This window comes from Taudactylus pleione, unplaced genomic scaffold (assembly GCF_031769625.1).
Source record: "Taudactylus pleione unplaced genomic scaffold, aTauple2 ptg000083l, whole genome shotgun sequence".
NCBI classification, from domain to species: Eukaryota; Metazoa; Chordata; class Amphibia; order Anura; family Myobatrachidae; genus Taudactylus; species Taudactylus pleione.
Window position 1 is genome coordinate 18,670,518 of NW_028284485.1, and position 20,130 is coordinate 18,690,647.

At 42.1% G+C, this 20,130-nt stretch overlaps 1 protein-coding gene across 1 annotated transcript in view; it reads right to left on the bottom strand.

The window, feature by feature from the left end:
• Positions 1–20,130, bottom strand: part of DROSHA (drosha ribonuclease III) — a 375,790-nt gene that overhangs the window by 228,680 nt on the left and 126,980 nt on the right. Inside the window, exons 13-16 of the mRNA XM_088468255.1 lie at positions 15,690–15,859; positions 13,628–13,752; positions 5,361–5,460; positions 3,569–3,676 (exon numbers count right to left, since the gene is read on the bottom strand). Of these exons, the coding sequence (XP_088324381.1) occupies positions 3,569–3,676; positions 5,361–5,460; positions 13,628–13,752; positions 15,690–15,859 (503 nt within the window). The remainder of the gene's footprint in view (positions 1–3,568; positions 3,677–5,360; positions 5,461–13,627; positions 13,753–15,689; positions 15,860–20,130) is intronic.

Here is a 20,130-nt window from a genome sequence, read left to right on the forward strand (position 1 = left end):
AGAGAGGCCAAATGGTAGTGCCTGAAACTGGTAATGCTGGTTCACTACTGCAAACCTGAGGAAACGCTGATGAGATGTAGCTATCGGGATATGCAGGTAGGGACGCTGAATATCCAGAGACAACATAAAATCCCCTGGTTCCATAGCCAAAATAACGGAACGCAGTGTTTCCATTCTGAACCGAGGTACCCTCAAAAACTTGTTTAAGGACTTTAGGTTGAGTATAGGCCGGTTCGATCCGTTTGGTTTCTGCACCAGAAAGAGGTTGGAGTAATAGCCCGTACCCTGGGGTAACGGGACTGGCACTATAAGCCCTTCCCAGAGCATAGAGTGTACTACCTTGTGCACTTCCAGAGCCTTCACCTGATTTGAATGAAAGTCTGTGGTAAAGAACTGATGGGGGGGCCTTCTGCAAAAGGAGAGGGCATACCCGAGAGAGACCACTTCCCTTACCAAAGTGTTAGTGGTGGTCTGGCACCAGCATTGGGCGAACTGAAGAAGTCGGCCTCCCACCTTGGGATGCCCCAAGGGGAGTCCCATCCCGTCAGGCTGAGGGTTTGTCGTAAGGCTTGGCGGCTGGGCGTCTGGTGCTCCAAGCCTGTTTCCTGGGCTTGGTAGTCATCTTGGCTCCTGATGGTCTCGGAAAGGACTGCACTTTTGGCTTACCCTGAGGTTGATAGGACCAAAAGGACGAAGTCCCAGATCCTGATGGAGCCAGAGCAGAAGGCAGACAAGCAGATTTTGCTGCCGCCAGCATATCCACAATCTTGTCCAAAGCAGGACCAAATAGGACCTGACCATTATACGGTAAACATTCCAAGCCCTTCTTGGAATCCGCACCTGCTCTCAAAGAGCGTAGCCACAAGGAACAGCGAGCTGAAATCGCCGACGTAGAAAGTAAGTAGGCTAACATCCAACGCTGGATGCTAGCCTACTTGAAGTAAGTAGGCTAACATCCAACGCTGCCTCATTGATGTAAGCAGCTGAATCCCGTAGATTGCCCACCAGCACAAGTTGCTCACTGGTAGTCCCAGAAGATAATGACGCTTCCAAGGCATTGGCCCATATTTCCATGGCTCTGGCCAGCCAGCATACTGCCATAGCAGGTCTGGCGGGCCCTCCAGCAAGAGAGTAAATGGACTTCAGACATAACTCCACCTTGCGGTCCGTAGCATCTGTCAGAGAGGATATAGACGGCATAGACAGGGTCGCAGTCTAAACTAGGCATGTCACGTGAGAATCAACCTGAGGAGGAGATTCCCACTTTGAAAAATAATTCTCCAGAAAAGGGTAGGCATAGGCCAAACATCGTAGAGGCTGAAACAGAAGACTTCCACGCCTCCTCCAAATGATCTACTAACTGACCAGATAGAGGAAACACAGTAATAGTGCTTTTAACATTTTTAAAATAAGCATATGTAGGCTTATTCTCAGTCAAATCCTTGTCTTCAACCACCATGACCTCACGGACCGCCCGTATGAGGCCTGGGATATATATATGATTAGCCTCAACCTCCTTCAGAGGAAGTTCAGAATCAGAGATATCCAGAATCTCACCGTCATCTCACGTCATGTCATCCTCCTCATAATGGGTAGACTGGGATGAAAATAATAGCCTTTTAGCCGGCCTAAGCGGAGATTCCTGGGAATACTCTATAAGGGTCAGAACCGTGGTAGGCAGAGGGTTCACCCAATTAAGTTCTGGAGACACCTGAGGCGTAGGTTGAGGGGGGGCACTGTGCCACCACCATCTGCCCGGGGTACCCCTGTAAGGGCGCCGGGACCAACGGCTGCTGTGTAAACCCCATGGGAGAGTACACTGTTGGAGCCGAGAGACGCCCTGCCAGGGCTGTTATTGCCTGAGCCAAACAGACCCAAGTGGGCTCCCTGAGAAGGGCCTGGGAGCGCACATGTAGCACATAAGCCTCCCCCTATTAGCCTCCTCTTCCCCAATTTCTGTCTTACATCTGATGCAGGAAACCAGGACAGGTGCAGAAATCTGCACAGACTCCTCACTACCAATGTATGTGAAACTTAGGCACAGAGAAACTGTGTAACAAAATAACTTGCCCCCCCCCCCCCCCCCGAACAACACCTGTACTGTAAGGGTCTAGCAATGAGAAAAACAGGGATAGTTAAAATGGTTGGCTGTGAGAAAGAATACACAGGCAGACAGCACTGGCATAAGTCACATACAATGCAGAGCAGTGCTCTAATGGCGCTTATTGTCACAGGCTCTGTACCTAGTAGGACAACCGCTAACTACATATACCTCACAGCCTTGGAGGGAGAGGTATGTAGAGAGAGACCCAGTTCCACTGCTGACTGCGCTGCCTATCACCAAGATGGCCGCCAGAGCTCTGCAGTGAGGAGCCGGGGGAGGAGATCAATAGCGCGCTAAGCAGCGGGGGAGGAGCCGACTGTTAAACAGGTAAGGCGTCCTCCCCATGCCTGCTATTAACCCCAGGGATGCCGGATCGGTACCGCTGCATGCACCGGTCCCCATTCCCTTGTGGTCTAGTGGCAGCGCAGGACTCAGTGCCTGGCTCCACTAACGGCCTCTTCCCCAGGGAGCCCCCAGCCCTGGGGAAGAATAGAAGACTGTGTAATGGCGAGCGCCCGCCACGGACGCCAGCTACAAACCAAGTCCCCATACGCCCGGCACACAGTCAGGGATCCTCCAGGGTCCCTGCTAGTGAAGACCCCGGAAGCCCGCCGAGATCCCCAGATCAGTACTGGGGACTCGGCGCTGGCGGGGTGATGGAGCGATGACGTGGACGTCCGCTGGACTGTCCACACCACCGCTCTTGAAGAAACTTCGGGGGCGGAGCAGCCCCCCTTGCATGGAACACCAGACTCCGGCTGGGCATCTACGAAACTGAAGGTGCCTTGGCCGGGGGGCGGGGTATAGGAAGAGAGCCCAGTGCATCCTGGGAGGCTGAAAATTAACTGCGTGGTGCCGGTGTTGGTCCTCAACCACCTATACCCCATGGTATCTCTGTGGACCCTAAGGACCCTGAAGTAAAAATTCTAACTATTATGTCAAAAAACTATTTTAAAATTAAGTTTCAATAATGAAAAAGTCCAAGCTCAACTTTCTATTATTTAAAGCCATAACATTAAGTATGGCATTGCTTAGGATTTCCATTCGCCTCATGCTTTCCTTTCACAATTGCTGTATTCAGCTTCGATAAAAAACACCTAACTTGGTATCAGTGCAATCTAGTGTTGTTTGATAAAAACTGCGTGAAACTGACTTTACATGCAGAGTAAAATCAAAATAATTAGCTGCCTCCATTAAATCTGATTGGCATGAGTTTGATAATTACTGTGCAGCAATAAAGGTATGAAATGGGTCTTTTTTTTTTTTTTACTGTAGCTCCATGGGGCCTTTGCTGATGGTTCTTTAACACTGCTGTTCCATAATATTGTACACTGAATGCAGCTATCGTGCTCACAAAATATATGCCACTGCAAAAGAAAAATCATGTCTACAGATGAGACCAGCAAAGAAGCCCTTGGGGTCTTGACTTATTAATATTAATTATAACAAAGCTCCTGTGTTTACCTGGCAGACATCCGAGCGAATGCCAGTTTTCCAAAAACCCTGGCTACTTAGTTCTACTGTTACTTCACGCCTCATTGTGTTCTTCTGTCTGATTTTTTGAAGAGCTTCCTAGTTAGAGGAAGGGAAAATTGTTAGCTTGTGAGGTTTCTGTAAAAAAAGCAATGACAGCAGGCCATGTGTGGAAGATTCCATATCAAATTAATCTGTCTTATAAACATAAAACCATCCTGAGCCAGGCAGTCTAGCAGCTCTACAGTGATAGAGGCAATCTATGGATATCCGCACTGTGCTAAAGGATTTAGAACCTAAGAATGTAGGAACACAGAAATGTCACAAGTTTAATATTTAAGCATAATGTAAACACAGATTTAGCAGTGACCATAAAGTGGAACACTTGAAATGGCCTAACAAAAATGCTTCTGCTCCTGCTGACTCCACCATGAACTGGATAATTAGGATATTGTGCCTGGCAGCAGTCCTTACTAAATAAAGGAGTGGCTATACACTTTGTAAAATGATAGGAAACACAAATGCAAGATTAGTTAAAGAAGATATTTATTTTAATTGCCAAGGGGTGCAACAGTTATCAGTAGTGCTACAGAATCAATCATGTCAGCCAGTAATGCTGAACATGAAATAGTCAGCTATGCAAGCATAAGAATATAGCCATTGTGGTGCCGGCGAGAACAGATGCCTTTAATAGTGAAAACTCTGTTTTAAAGAACAATTTTTCCCATACAGTGAAGACTGCAAATTTGTGAGTTGAATTTTTTTTTTTTTTAAATGCAGTTTATTCAAATCACTTCTTTCATGTCCTTATATTTATCTGAATCCACAGCACTACATATCCTGGAGCATTGTAAATAAATGATTATCACTGGGAACCAGTGACCACTTTTTATGAAGAATGATTGAGATAGGCTGCATTTTCGTGAATGGTCAGAGAACAAAATGGCTGCCTGCACTGTGTAAGCGTGACAGGCTAACTTTAAAAAAATAAGTCAATGAACATATTGTCAACATGTACATAATGTCAAAGCAGAACTGGCTCCAATATGGAAGAGCTTGTTCGCCCGAGAATGGATCATCTACTTTAAAAGTGGCATAGCCAGCATACACTGCCTACTTTACAGAAAAAGCTAAGGACCACAGTGCTGGGAACACTTTTTGAAGGGTTCCTGTCACAACTGTTAAGCATGTTGGGCTGTAATTATAGGAATCAATGATCCCCAGGTTGCTGTGCACTTTGCAAGCAGCAATAACTTGGAAGCTTATGTGCCAATTGGCAATTTTACAGACAGCTGATTTTTGGCAACAGCATTACTTGTAAAGGGAATCACAGACCCTAATATACACAATTATTTAGAATGATATTACATTTAACGTTGCTAAATAGGCATTTATTTTTGGAGGGCCAAAATGTAGCAAAAAAAATAAATAAAAAAATACTAAATAAAAGAAGTCGTCTAATAATAACAACAACTACAACATTAATACAAATAATTCCTATAAAATAACAATTGTGAATTACAAATGACATCAAGCACACGCTTTACTCTATGACTAGATCATTTCCAGAATTTCGTTCTGAAGCCATGTGATGCATGCTGAAATCTAAAAGTAATTTAAAAGGCAAAAGCATTTTGTTTTAAATATATTTCCACATGAAATCTGTTTTAAGTAAGTTGTAAACTATTCCTTAGGGTTTTACGTGACAGCACTGGATATCATTCTGAACGGAGACTAAACTGTGCCTCATTAATTGTTCTCTGTGGATAAAAATAAAGCTTACCTCCCTCTGGACCAATTTCTGCTTATCAGCTTGTTTGACTTTGGGGCTATTAGCCAATAGATGGCGTAGCTTTACATAACTTTTCCATAGCTTCTGGTACCTGCAGAAAGGTAAATAATAAAGGGTCAAAGAAGCAAATGGCTTCTAAAGTCAAGAGTATGTTTGTTCCAAGAGAATGCAGTGATGGTGTGGAGTGTTTTTCTATGATTCTTAAACATCAACCTCACTCCACTGAAGGTCAATGAAATGTTTAGTATGACAACAGAAAAGCTTTCAAATACATAGCTTTCTATTGTATGCTAACATATTTATTCCTAGCTTATCCCTTTAGTATTAAAAGGGAACACTTCACAGAAAAGCAGCTGTCACTGATTCCAAGTTTACAAGAGCACTGTCTATTTGTTCAGAAGTACTGCAACGCTATTATTCTCATCAAAGTAAATGAGACACTATGGTATTCCCATCTTCCCTAGAGAGAAATTAATTTGCTTTTTGCACTGCACCAAAATTTTCCAAAAATAACATGAATAGAAACTCTATAGCAATATGTGGGAACAAAGAAAAAGAAGGTGTCTCCACATTGTATAACAGTAAGTGTTCTCTGTAGGTCTACGGGCAGAAAGAATTCTACTGATATGGAGCACAAGTGGCTCTGCTGTTTTGATGAAAATAAATTGTTATAACAGATGATACTATATTCTAGACACTGGCTTCATGATAACACTCCTTAAGCAGGGAATGTACTGACTTTTCATTCCTTTTACCCACCTAACACATTAAAGCACACAGAAAACAGAAATCATTTTTATTTTTAATAGTAGAGAAAAATAATTACCAAGCTAAATATTTGTGTCTTTGTGGTATGCAAAGCATGTGAAGAACAGTGTTCTGTTTCTGTGGGTTTAATATTCTGGAATCCACACATACTTTATACTCACTTGGCTAATGCTTAGGGAGACTAGGCTAAGGGGGTTATGAACAAGCTGAACTGACAATTTTATACAAACCAGAGTAAAGCAAAGGCAGTTATGCTAGATATTATCAGTATTGAGAAACACTAACATTTGTGGCTACGCTAGAAATGAGTAATCATTGCTTATACCAACACTGCATATATAATTCTTTGCCTGAAATTCTTCATACCAAAAGTTTACTCCTATCTAGCATCACCATTTATCTTTATTTTGCTGAATTATAGTATATATGTAATATTATCCTAACCTTCACTTTAGATCTTACAACAAAAAATTCCTGCTGTTAACTAGCCATGCATAATTAGACTCTTATCTTTCAAAGATTTCAATAAACAATTAGCAGAACATCATGAATCTTCATTATACACTTTATTGAAATGAAGACAGTGACAAATTTATGTAAACAGGAGTTCAATGTATATAATCAGAACAAATAGCAACGTTTTCTTTATATTCTAGTTCATTAAATGCAGGAATAAGAGGGACATTACACTTTCCCCACAGTATGTGCACAATAACTATTTTTTATATATACACTGTGTGTATGTGTGTATATATATATATATATATATATATATATACATACATACACACACACATATATATATATATAGATATAAAATAAAGAAAGGAGTCAGCACATCCATATCAATCCATAGAAAGTGTATTAATCCAGTATAGAACAAATGTCGAGGTTATTTGAGGAGCCCTTGATGAAGGTGTCGGATTGACACCAAAACGGCTGTCGGGCGCTACACTCTGGAGGGAGGACTTGTGATGAGTATTTTCATGATTACCTGCTGTTTGTGCCATGATGAACTATTGCTATGACTTTGCTCACAAGCCCCTCAAATAACCTCGACATTTGTTCTATACTGGATTAATACATTTTCTATGGATTGATATGGATGTGCTGACTCCTTCTTTCTTTATTACATATTATATTATGTGTTTGCACTCCGCATTGTTGCTACTACCAAGAGTGTGCTGCTGGTCTCATTTGCACTACTGTATATATATATATATATATATATATATATATATATTACACACACACACACACACATCTATCTATATTCCATAGACAAAAAAACCTTACGGTTTCACATGTTCCATTAAGGCTTCTTAGACATGATATGTCATTTCACAAAACCTACTGAATTTATGGCACTCAAACTAAAAAAAGCAATGAAATTCCGATCATTAAGGCTGACGCCTAAATGGACTTGTTCCTTGCGCAATACAGATATGGTATGCCATCACATCCTGTGGTTAACTGCAGATTTTGCACTCTCACAGAATGAGATTGCTGTCACTCACAAAATGGTGGAGCTGCTAATTCACAGAATTGTGTGCTCATTAGAATACACACATGCAGTCTATGCAACTGAGGTCTGAGCAGTTATGTGGCGCACACATCCCAATCAGTGCCCACAATCTTCCCATTCGGTGACCACAACAATTCCACTGAGGTCCAACATCCTTCTCACTCCATACATCCATCTCATTCAGAATACATTCAGCTCCCTATTTGCTAAAACTATCATACTCTGTCTATGCCACTCTGTTTTCCCCTTATCTGTGTCACTCTTTCTTCCTCTATCTGCACCACGCAGTCCCCCCCACCTGCACCACTCTGTCTTCCTCCACATCCGCACCAATCTGTCTTCCCCAATCCCTACTGTTGTGTGCTCTCCCATTTGTGCTGGTCTGTATTTCCTCATCCGCACCAATTTGTCTTTACCCATCTGTGCTGCTCTGTCTTCCAGTGTCCATGCCACTCTGTACCCCCCATCCACGTTGCTCTGTCTCTCCCCAAACTGGGCCATTCTGCCTCCCCCATCCGCACCACTGTTTTCCATCCATCTACATCACTTTGGCCCATCTATACTGCTTAATCTCCCCCCTCTGCACACCTGTCTCCCCATCCACACCACTCTTATCCCATCTATGCAGCTCTATCTTCTGCTCAGACCTCAGTTGCATAGACTGCATTTGTGTATTCCAATGAGCACACAATTATGTGAATTAGCAGCTCCACCATTTTGTGAGAGACAGCAAACTCACTCTGTGAGAGTGCTGAATCTGCAGTTAACCACAGGGTGTGATGGCATACCGTATCTGTATTGCACAAGGAACACGTCCATTAAGGCATTAGCCTTAAAGATCAGAATTTCATTTCTTTTATTAATTTAAGTGTCAGTAGGCTTTGTGAAATTTCTGATCATGTTTAAGAAGCTTTAAAGGGACATGTGAAACTGTAAGGTCTTTTGTCTATGGAATTTCATTGCTTTTTTTATAATTTAGTAGCCATCAGGGCAGCAAAACGGGACACCTGCAGGGGAGAAGGGCAACAAAATTGTACACTAGCGTGAGTGGTGGAGGGGACAGCACACAGGAGATGTTTCGGAGGTGCAGAGGGAGAGATGGCTGCAGGGGCAGGCATGCAGGGCAGTGGCAGCAGCAGGGCATTGCACAGGCCAGCAGCGGGGGACATAGAAGGCTCACTGGCGCTGATGGACCCAGCCCTGAACTACTTCTTAAGGCTCCTACATACGGAACAATGTGCTCAAGATGCGTTATCGCAAATTATTTACTATTTCCCTTGAACTCTCCCTGGCACTTCAGGACACGATATGATGCTTAAACAGCTTATTTTGACATAAGAACTATCGTGCAAGATTTTAAGATAGCTGACTGCATGCACGAATCAGTGAGATCCGTGATTCAGGCATCTGTGTAAAAAAATAATTCAGAGATGCACGCACACGCACAGATCAGTGCGATCCGTGCGGCATGCATCTAACATAAAAAAAAATCAATAAGAGACAGATGGATGGACGGATCATTGAGATCCGTCCATGCATCTGTGTTAAAAAAAATATGGATTAAAGGGTTACTGCGCTCGCCTATATATGTATTGTAGGTAAATCGGAAATGTAGGTATGTTACGGCTGACTGTTGTTCTCTATTGTACATGAATACTCTATTTAGGAATCAATGTGCCATAGAGCTTCCTTGTGGCTAATGATGGATCAGACCTGAATGATGTACTTATAGATTTATTATTCCAATAAAGGGTAAAACTATGCAAGTGTAAATATACTATAAGTGATAGACAAACATAAAACTGCTACAAGGATAGATTACAATGCATGTGTCCTAAGTAATACACAATCTACCAATATCATCATGTTCATGGGCGAGTCTTTAAACATCTATACAAATGAGCAAAGTCAGTGCCAAGAAGCAACGTTGTCTATAGTAGAGAGTGGCGTCCCACTCTACTATTCTGTCCTCTAGTCACAGCCAGGTGAGGGGAATGGGAGCAGTCTTACTGCTGCCAATAGTTACCTTATTTCTGGATGCAGTTCCATGCAAGCGGTGGGTATAGTTGTTGTTGGAGTAAAGTTATGTCTTCCTATTGGGAGATGCAGCAACCGGTGCTCTTGTTCAGGGTGATCCACTGGGCATCAACTGCTGTTTGGAGCCTGTGGTTGGAGTAGTGTTGCCACGGGTCATCCTTCTCCTTCCTCTCCTGCAAGTAATTCACTGCCACACTCACGTTGAGACCGCCGCAGCTTTCACTCACTTCCGAGTGGCGCGGGTTAGTCCAGTCACTTGACATGGCTAGGGGAATTACCGCTTGGGTTCTACTGCTGTTGCCTTGCATTTGTGTATTGTAACCAACGCGTTTCAACCTTGCGGTTTTCCTCTGGGAGTGTGGATGTCTTGCCGTATCCATCAGCTGTTTAAATCCTTTACTGGGTATATGTTTCTTCTGTGATTGAATCTTCTGCTCATGGGGTCTGATTTAATTGGTGTATATCTCTGTCATTCATCCCATTGGCAGCTTATTATCGCCCATTTTGTTTGAGGGTTATCACAGTGTTATATTTGGTCTGTCAAGGAAGTGGTTAATTGGCCATCTTTGAGAGACCAATTGGGTATTGTATTTACATACGTCACATTCAACATTTATGTGTAAGTTGGTTTGTCAGAGATGAAGGCACATACAGTATGTTATTTATTATATATTCTCCATATATAGTATCCATACAGTTTGTATAGCTTTTTCTGTCCAGCCTAATACCATTTAGGAAGGGATTAGCGTTACCCTTTATGTACCAATACGAATACAAATCAGCCGGTCATAGAAGACCTGGGGCATACATTCATTCAAAAAAATTAAAACAAGTGAAATTAAAAACTGTCCCCCCCCTCTCTATAGAACCTGTAGTTCACCTGCAGTACATCTATTTTTTACACTACACTTTACACAATCAACCCGGCACCCACCACCCAGGGGTGCTGGGTATAGCCCCGGGCTATCAGCCCAGGGCTGTGGTACCCTGGAGAGGAAGATTCCTTTATTGGGGGGGGGATCACCACATACCTATGGATTCCCGGCCTGGGCTGACTAGTGGTCAGGGGTAATGTTATGGTCGGGGGACTCAGTGAAAGGGTTCCCCTGGCTGTGACATAACTCCCCCACTAGAAATGGTCCGGTGCTGGTTATGAATAATACAGGGGACGACTATGCTTTTTGTCCTCTGTATTTCCAAAACCAGGACCGGTTCAGCTGAGCCCAGTGCTGGGTGTGTTAAATACAGGGGACCCCTAATGTCTTTTGTCCCCTGTATTTTGACAACCAGGACTGGCTCTGGAAAGCCCGATGCTGGTTGTGCTAAATACAGGGGACCCACCCCTATGTCGTATGGCTCGTGGTGGCCATTTTGAATTTCAAAAATAACGCTGAGGTGCCATTTTTTAAATTGGCACCTCTGCCGAATGGGTGGCTGGCCTGCCTGCCTACCATCGGTTCCAGGCCTGCCGCCATGGCAGCTATCTCCCCGGTACTCCCGCTGCTGTTAATGCCCTCACCACCACTGGGTCCCCGCCGCCGCTAATGCCCGCTCCTCCACCAGGTCTACCAACCGCTAACACAGGCACCTCCGCTGGATCCACGGTGGTGCCCACACCACCAAACAATTTAGTGCACCTAAGTAAAGCCAATGTACATGCCCTGCATGAGGCCAGCTACTGAGCATGTGCAGCAAGTTGTCATTCCCTATCTCTATAATGGGGCTTTTGTGTGCTAGTAGTTTGAGAAAGTTACAGTTTTTAATAACCTGAAGCCCAAAGGCCCTACACTGGAACAAGAGCTACCTAACAAAACAAACCCCAAGTCTTAATTCTCTACCCTGAGTTGTGCCTTCCCAAAAATCCCTCGCAGACTAAAGCAGAAAAGTGGCAGTTTTGACCAAACAGGAAGTGGAAGAAAAGACTTGATAGTTTAAACTTTAGATTACTCCCAATTGCTCATGTTTTTTGCATGCAGCACCGAATGACAGTGTTACCCGCCCATGCCAAATTTCAGCTCAGTACGTCCAATAGCTTTTGAGATGTAGCCCCTCAAACACCATGCTCCCATCTCAGGAATTCCTTATGAGAAAATTCTGTTTATTTGATTCAGCCTTAATATAAGGGAATTGCCGTGCCATTATAATAATTTTTTTTTTACAGTGATCGTGGGTTCTACTGGACAAGGTGACAGGCCGGCTCAAGGGATAAGATATGTAGTGTGAGTGCAGGTGAGTAAGTGAATTAGTGTATGTGTAATAAAATAATACAACTTACGGTGTGTGTGTCTTGTCAGTATTTCTTTTGCAGGGGGACTAGCGTTACCAGCGGGCCTTTAATGCCCCGCATGCTGGTACTTTGGTACTGTTTCTCCAAGTACCAGCATGCAGGGGTGGCTTGCTGGGACCTCTAGTCCTCTTGTAAAAAACAATATTAGTTTATATCCTAGCCTTTGGTTGTGTGGGAATAGCCCCGGCCTGAAGTACCCTTGAAAGGGGGGACTTCTTTATTGTGGGGTCCCTACCTTCCCTGGGACTAGTGTGGGGTACTGAATGCTTTGTCCGGGAGACCCCATGAAGTGTGTCTCCCAGCTGCGGTATTACACCCTCACTAGTTAGAGCCCGGTATTGGTTGTGGATAATATGTGGGACCCCTACTTATTTTGTCCCGCATCTTTCCACAACCAGGACCGGCTCGCAGAGCCTGGTACTGGTTGATGAAAATACTGAAGACCACTATGTATTTTTCCCCTGTATTTTCACATCCAGGACCGGCTCACAAAGTCCTGTGCTGGTTGTGCTTTTTTTTTTTACATAATCATCCACTTTAACACACAGAAGCCTCCATTTTAACATACACAAGCCTGCACGAATCTCAGTGATCTGTGCAGGTTTCTGCTATACACAGTGCTGCTCAGCCTAGACTAGCTAGCCTGAAGCAGGTCTATTATTTTGTTACATTTTTTTTTACTAGTTTTGTTTGGGCGAGTCTTATGTTTTACATGGGCAAACATCTGGATGTGACTTTGGACGAGAAAGAATGGTTGATGCCAGTTTCATGCAAATTTGCACCTACTTGCTCTCTATTACATCCAGCGTAAGCAAACTAGCATGTTTTTTTGCCGAACACTCACACCTTTTTAATAGTAGCACTCTTTTACATTTCCCACATGGTATGGTACCAACGACATGTTTTTTTAGCAACCATCCATCTCAAACAACAAATGACTGGTTGGTGTTGTTGACTGTGAAGTGTACAAATGACCTTCAGGTGAGTGTAGTTGGCTGTTAAATTAGTATTTCAAAGCACATTCACTTTCTCTTCATGCAACTGTTCATGGTAAAACTGAACCACATAAGCTACAACACCAAAATTCTGAATAAAACGTAAGATGGAAGTATAATCCAGGCAGATGCTTTTCACAGCAATTTAAAAGGATGAATCCATAAAGATTTACTATATACACCATAATAAAAAAGGATAAGTCATATTGATCAGTTTGTATGTTACTGCTCACAAACATCATAGCAATGAAATACATCAATATTTTTTATTAAGTGAGATAATCCATGTGCTTTAATGTATTCAACTAAAATGTCCACCACTATCTAGGAGTCAGTTGAATATGATAGCAGTTTATTTTTTAACAGATACATAAAATTAATTAACAAAAAGTCTAAAATCACCACAAATTGAGGAAAAGATCCTGATGAAAAAAAAAAAAGCATAATTAATTTATGAATGATCCTAAAGTATTAAATAGAGGTTTTGCTTGTATATAGGTTTATTGTCTACTCTATAAAGTTTGGCTGCACTCATGTATGTGCCACAGAACATATGACGGCTGCAGTGGTGGTGGCAAGAGGCGACTGACAAAACATTTACCTCTTAAGATGATCCAACTTGATATACAAGAAAAGAGAAACTTACTGTGGGTCTCCAGCATAACTGAGCTGAGCAGGTCTTATACCAAAATGGACAATAATGGGAAAAGTAATCACTTCTGGGTTAAACTGCTCCCGGTCAAGCTGATCAATTCGAACAGAGCTAGGTTTCTATAAAATAATAAAGTAACAGTTACACATAAATCATAAAGAAAAGTGGCTTTACATATCATAGTACTGCAGGGGTCCTCTGCCTGTGAACAATGCTCTTGATCTGGCATAAAAGAGCACCATGAATCTATTCTAGAGGTTTCACAGAACCTTCTTCAATGTCATACACAATACAATAAAGGTGTTGGGATCTCCAATATTAGCCTGGTGCAGGGGAAATATATGGAAGTCTTTGTTACGGACTTGTTTTTATGTGGATGAGATTAATGATTATTAACTACAGTATGCAACATTCATAAATACATCTGGCCATACATAAAATATGTTAAATAATGTGTATTATCTCTAATAAATGTTAAGGTACAATGTTGTAAAATAATAATAATAATTAAAAAAAAATAAAAATGTAGTGCATCTCCTATGAAAACAATTACATATGAAGTGAGTGAGGGGATACGTTTAAGTAACTGAATAATATAGCATGCTTAAGCTGGTGTTCCCATGATTTGAATCTTACAAATCATATATATGTCTCGTATACGCCCTGTGCAGTGTTAAATATTGTGCGGGAATGAGAAGTCTTTGGCTTTATTTGGGAATGCTCTAGTTAGAAAAATAACTTTTTGAAATGACCACATATTCTATTTCAGGGGTGGCCAACCCACGGCTCTTTTGTGTTTCCCTTGAGGCTCCTGGCTCGGCAGACCACCACTGGTATGGAGAGCACTGGTCTCTGAAGCGATGAGAGACTAAAGAAGCCTCTGATCGGTTCACAGGCCAGCGTTCCCAGGGATGCAGTGTGTGGGTGACGTCATGACGCCATCCATGATGTGAGGAGCCCGCGCGCCTGCTGGATCCAGTTAGATCCAGCAGGCAGCAGCAGCGACGGCGGGACTGGGGAGTGGAGTGGTGCCAACACGAAGAGAGGTACGTTTCTTCATAGGGGTGTGGGCGGGGAGGGGAAGCTAATACTGGGGGCATCGCATAATGGGCACAGCTACAGTGGGCATTGCATTAGGGCCACAACTACTGGGGACATTGCTTAATGGGCACAACTACAGGGGGCATTGCAGAAGAGGCACAGCTACAGGGGATTGCTTAATGGGCACAACTACAGGGGGCACAGCTACAGGGAGCACTGCAGAAGGGGCACAGCTACAGGGGACATTGCTTATTGGGCACAACTACAGGGGGCATTGCAGAAGGGGCACAGCTACAGGGGATTGCTTAATGGGCACAACTACAGGGGGCACAGCTACAGGGAGCATTGCAGAAGGGGCACAGCTACAGGGAACATTGCTTAATGGGCACAACTACAGGGGGCATTGCATAAGGACCACAACTACTGGGGGCATTACTAAATGGGCACAACTACAGGGGGCATTGCAGAAAGGGCACAGCTACAGGGGATTGCTTAATGGGCACAACTACAGGAAGCATTGCAGAAGGGGCACAGCTACAGGGGGCACTGCATAATGGGCACAACTACAGGGAGCACAGCATAATGGGCAATACTGTCTGAGAGCCAGTGGAGGCGGGCAGCCTGAGAGCTGGGGGGATGATGCCTGCTTTCATGCTTATGGGGGCAGAGTGGGGCTGTTGAGATAACTCTGGGGCACTCTGGGATAATACAGCATACTGGGGTGCAGTGTGCAGAACAGTACAGTATTTTTATTGTTTTAATCTTTTCACTTTTTAAAATTATAACGTTTTTTTGCTTGACAAATATCGAGTCACACTGCGAACACAGTGGGTAGGGCCTGTGGAGTCAGTGCAGCACCACTGTAACTGAAATTAGACTAATTAGACTAAGGAGACTGGACACAGCTTGCCACTTAGATAGACATAGTGATAGCACAGCCCCTTAAACCGGGTATACACTATTTCATTCCATATCTGTGGTGAAGGCAGGCAGAAGCCCTGGTCAGATAATGTACCATTTCTGGGTTGGTGACTATCATTCCTTTGCATTCTTCTGCGTATTTTTGCCACTCTAGCTCCTCCCACTGGAGCATGTTTGCAATCTCTTCTTCTGGAACTAAAGCCTTGTTACTTCGTAGCAGGTACAATAATACCTGGTGCATGGAAAGGACTTCTTTACCTCCATCTGCAATGTATAGAACGTGTCATCACCATTACATACAGAGCTAAAATGGAGTGCAGGATAGCTTACCTGAGAATGAATATGCGATCAACTAAAAGCCTAGTTTTGCAGCTCTGATTCATCTAGCTAGTTAACATTGAATATAGCACACAACAATGGGTACATTAACATAATTGTAAGTACTTTTGAGGTGATAGTATACATATTTTAGCACTTCACTTTAAAGGTTATTGGCCATTAATGCATATGCAAACACTCTGGAAGTGTTAAAAAATAATATTAAAATCCACACTTTAGGGCTGCATTGGCCATCTTCTTTCTGCTCAATATAGCACAACATATTCTACAGTCCAATAATAAATAAACAAGAGTGCTTAATTTGTAGGTAAAAATGAATACCAAACTGGCACTTAAATCTTATGACATACAGTATGCTGGGAGATCAATAAAAATGATCTTTAAACATGATCAAATATGGGGGACAAAACAAGGACAGGTACAGCTGCATTTTAAGGGGAAAAACTATGCAAAACACACAACAATACATTTTCATTTTCATGGGTGAAGTGTAAAAATATAGACAATAGGAGTAAAACTTTTTTTCTATTATTAACGTAATATTTTCAGCATGTAGTCATATTTTGAAATAAATCATGAACTTCAGCAGGCCAGGGTCAAACCATTATGAAGGCTGCACTGCACAGTAAAATGATATACATGTGCAATGAAGACAAAACTTTGACAGTAGTTATGCATTTAAAGATCTGAAAATGCCATTTGAGAGTGTTCGTCTTTGTGTGACTCTGGCAGGCTATTCTTACGACTAGCAACACAACTTAGGTTTACACAATGCACTGGAACATTTCACAGCAAGGTCTATTCCAGCAAACTTTAAAATGTGGCTGGATTTACTTTAGCAAAAGATCCATCAAAGCAGCAAATCATAAATGTATAGAAAACATACACATACTATCTACAGTATGTATCCACATGCACACGGGCATACAGCAGCCGAGGGTCCATAAATTACTATAATATGATTGCAGTATAAAATTGATAACACATGTATCCTAGAATCCTAAACCAGAACACAGTTTGCAGACAGTGGGGAGCACTGATTGCAGTTTCCATAGCCGATTATCTGCACAGTGATTTCTCCCTGACTGCCATGCTTCTGTCTTATCTCACACTGCCCTATTTGCCGTGAAAACAGCTTCTCTAACCACCAACTACAGTAGCTCTCTTGAGCATATACAAATATAGGCTGTATCCGTGCTATGCTGTTATCTGCTACACATAATAGGTGTGTGACTGCTTGAAGCTACCTACTGTTACAAACGTTGCAGCACAATTTGCAGCTCATTTCCCCAGAGTAAAAAGGGACTGAAGACAATGGCTCTTTAAACATTTTTTTCTTTTAAAACATATTTTAACGTTAACTTCAAAAGTGACTACAGCAGTGATAGGCAGCCTAATAAACCTTTTTTGGAGGGGCCACATTGGGCGTCTCTCTAAACTTAAAAAGGGCCACACATAACTCAATGTCTGTACAGGTTGAGTCTCCCATATCCCAAATGCTTTGGACCAGGGGAATTTCGCATATCGGAATATTCTGTATTTTGGAATAATTGCATGCCATAATAAAATATCTTGGGAATGGGTCCCAAATCTCAACACAGAATGCATTTATGTGTTATATACACCTTATACACACAGCCTGCAGGTCATTTTATACCATATTTCCATAATTTTGTGGCTCAAACAAAGTTTGTGAGCATACATGAAATTCATTTTTGTTTCATATACATTTTATACACACAGCCTGAAGGTAATTTTATAAAATATTTTAATAATGTTGTGCCTTTAACAAAGTTTGTGTACATTGAACAATCAAAAAGCAAAAGTTTCACTATCTCAGTCATGCTAAAAAAAATTCTGTGTTTCGGAATATTTGGATATGGGAAACTCAACCTGTAGTAGTAAAATTAATACATTTAATCAATGAAAGAGACAATTATCTGTAATAAGATATTAGCAGGCCTTTTAAACAAGCACTAAAAGCTTTAACAAACAAATGTAACAACAAAGCGGGACAGAGCTGTAGGCTGCAAATGAAGACTTGAAGGGCCATGTGCGGCCCCAGGTCCGCTTACTGCCCACCAATAAACTAGAGCTTCATACTGTCTTGTGATGCATTTGGAGAAGAATCCACCTCCTGAATATCTATTACTAAATGTTTGCACAGACTGGCTTTGAGGTATCTGAAATACCACCTTCCACCTCTGCTTTGTCGCAACTTTTAAATCTGCACTTATTCAGATTTGCATGCTTCTGCCATTTACTGTTCAACGGCCTATGCCTCGAGGGCTGTTGGTAAAATGCACTAAGGGCATGTATGCACAACTGTGATATATGTATACAGAGAAAAAGAAGACTATATGCTTGGGTAGGCTGTGTTATTGGCCGGTGGTCAGTGGCAGGTACAAATAACTTATTATAATGACGGCGCCAGCATTAGCTAATGCTTGTGATTGGCTATTTGCAAACACTACACTGACACTGATTTGTGCTTTCTTTGTTGCTTAAGCATATATAGTGTGAGTGTGTATTAATGTAACATGAGTCTAGGAGTTGTTTCTGCTGGAGTAGATTTTTTTTTATGGTAATTGATGCCTAATATTGATCGTGTTTGTTGTACTATGTGGGAGGTGGCAATTTAATCACACACGAGTGCCACCTAAATTGTTTCTGTCGGTTTTGCAGAAAATACCATCAGAGGCTGATTTCTGCTTGCATCACATAGAGGTGCTAGATGAGATCAGTCTACCATCATTGGTGGCAACTCACATGTAAATTAATTTCCCCCAATTTAAGCATTCAACTTCTTCAATTGCAAATTATGCTCACTTAGCATTAGCCCCAATATGTTTACATATTAAGAATATTAATAATGATCTAATGATATGAACATCTCTATCTATCTTACACAAAATAAGTGACATTAAAATCAATCTGAATATTGAATTAAATAACATTAATTTGTTATCTGTTTTGTCATGAATACAGTTTTAAACAAAACGTATGTTATGACAGTTTGTTATATCTACCTCTTGTCCATCAGTCTCAACCATTTGCCCTTTACTGAATCACTGCTACAAAATATTATGATGGGCACATAAGAACTTAAGTAAAGGAATAAAGTGAGAAGATTCAATGGCCATGTTTATATGTTTTCAAGGCACATAAACATTCTATTCAAAGAAAAGGATGGGGACCACCATGCTGGATTATCACTCCCAACTGACCCTGTGATTGAATTTGCCATTCCACCCCCCCCCCCCCCCCCACACACACACACACACACCTACCATCACGGCTATAAGATATAGAACATATTGGAGCTGATGCTGTGTTGGCTGGAAGTGACCCAAATTGCAGGCCTTAAATACATTCACCAAAAAAAAAAAAAGCCACAATCATTGGCATAATTCGCAAATATCACAAGATGGGTTGGAACGAGGAAAAAAAATGTCAGGTTTACATCAGATTACGGTAATGTTTAATTCTATATTACCCACACAGGACAAATACTCTAAGCAGCATTTCACCTGTGTCGGTAACCTAGAGCCGGCACAGTGAGGTAAACATAGTGACTGGTGACATCATCACTGTCTTACTCCTGTACACAACCCCACCATGACAGTTTAATGGAAACAAGTAAAGAGTAAATATCTACTGGTACAGTGGCTTTAAAAAATCATGTACACCCTTTGGACCATTCAAAGCCCATATCTGAGTAGAATTTTTGGACTTATGTTTACCAATGCAGCACAAGCAATATTGCACAGAGAAGGCAAAACATTGGATTTTTTTATTTATTCAAAGTAAAATCCTTTCCTTGTCATCTATCTGGGGGACACTGCTAAACTGACTCTGGGTTAGGTAAGATGGGCCAAAGGTGTAGGCACTAGACAGTTAATTTGATTCACTCCACCTCCCCACTTCTGCTCTCAAGATTTTGGTCTCAGGAGCCATGCCGCCAAAGTTAGTCGAGACAAACTTGGGTGAAGATGACATCCTTGTCGAAGTAGATCTTCTCTGAGGGGGACTCGTCACGGATCATAGGCCTGAAGACCCTGCAGAGACGAGTACCTCGCTCTGCGTGGCCAATCCGGGACAGTGAAAATGACCAGAAGACCCACTCACTGAACTTTATGAAGCCATCGGCCACCATGGATAGAGGTGGAAAACGATACCCCAGTCTGAAGGACCAT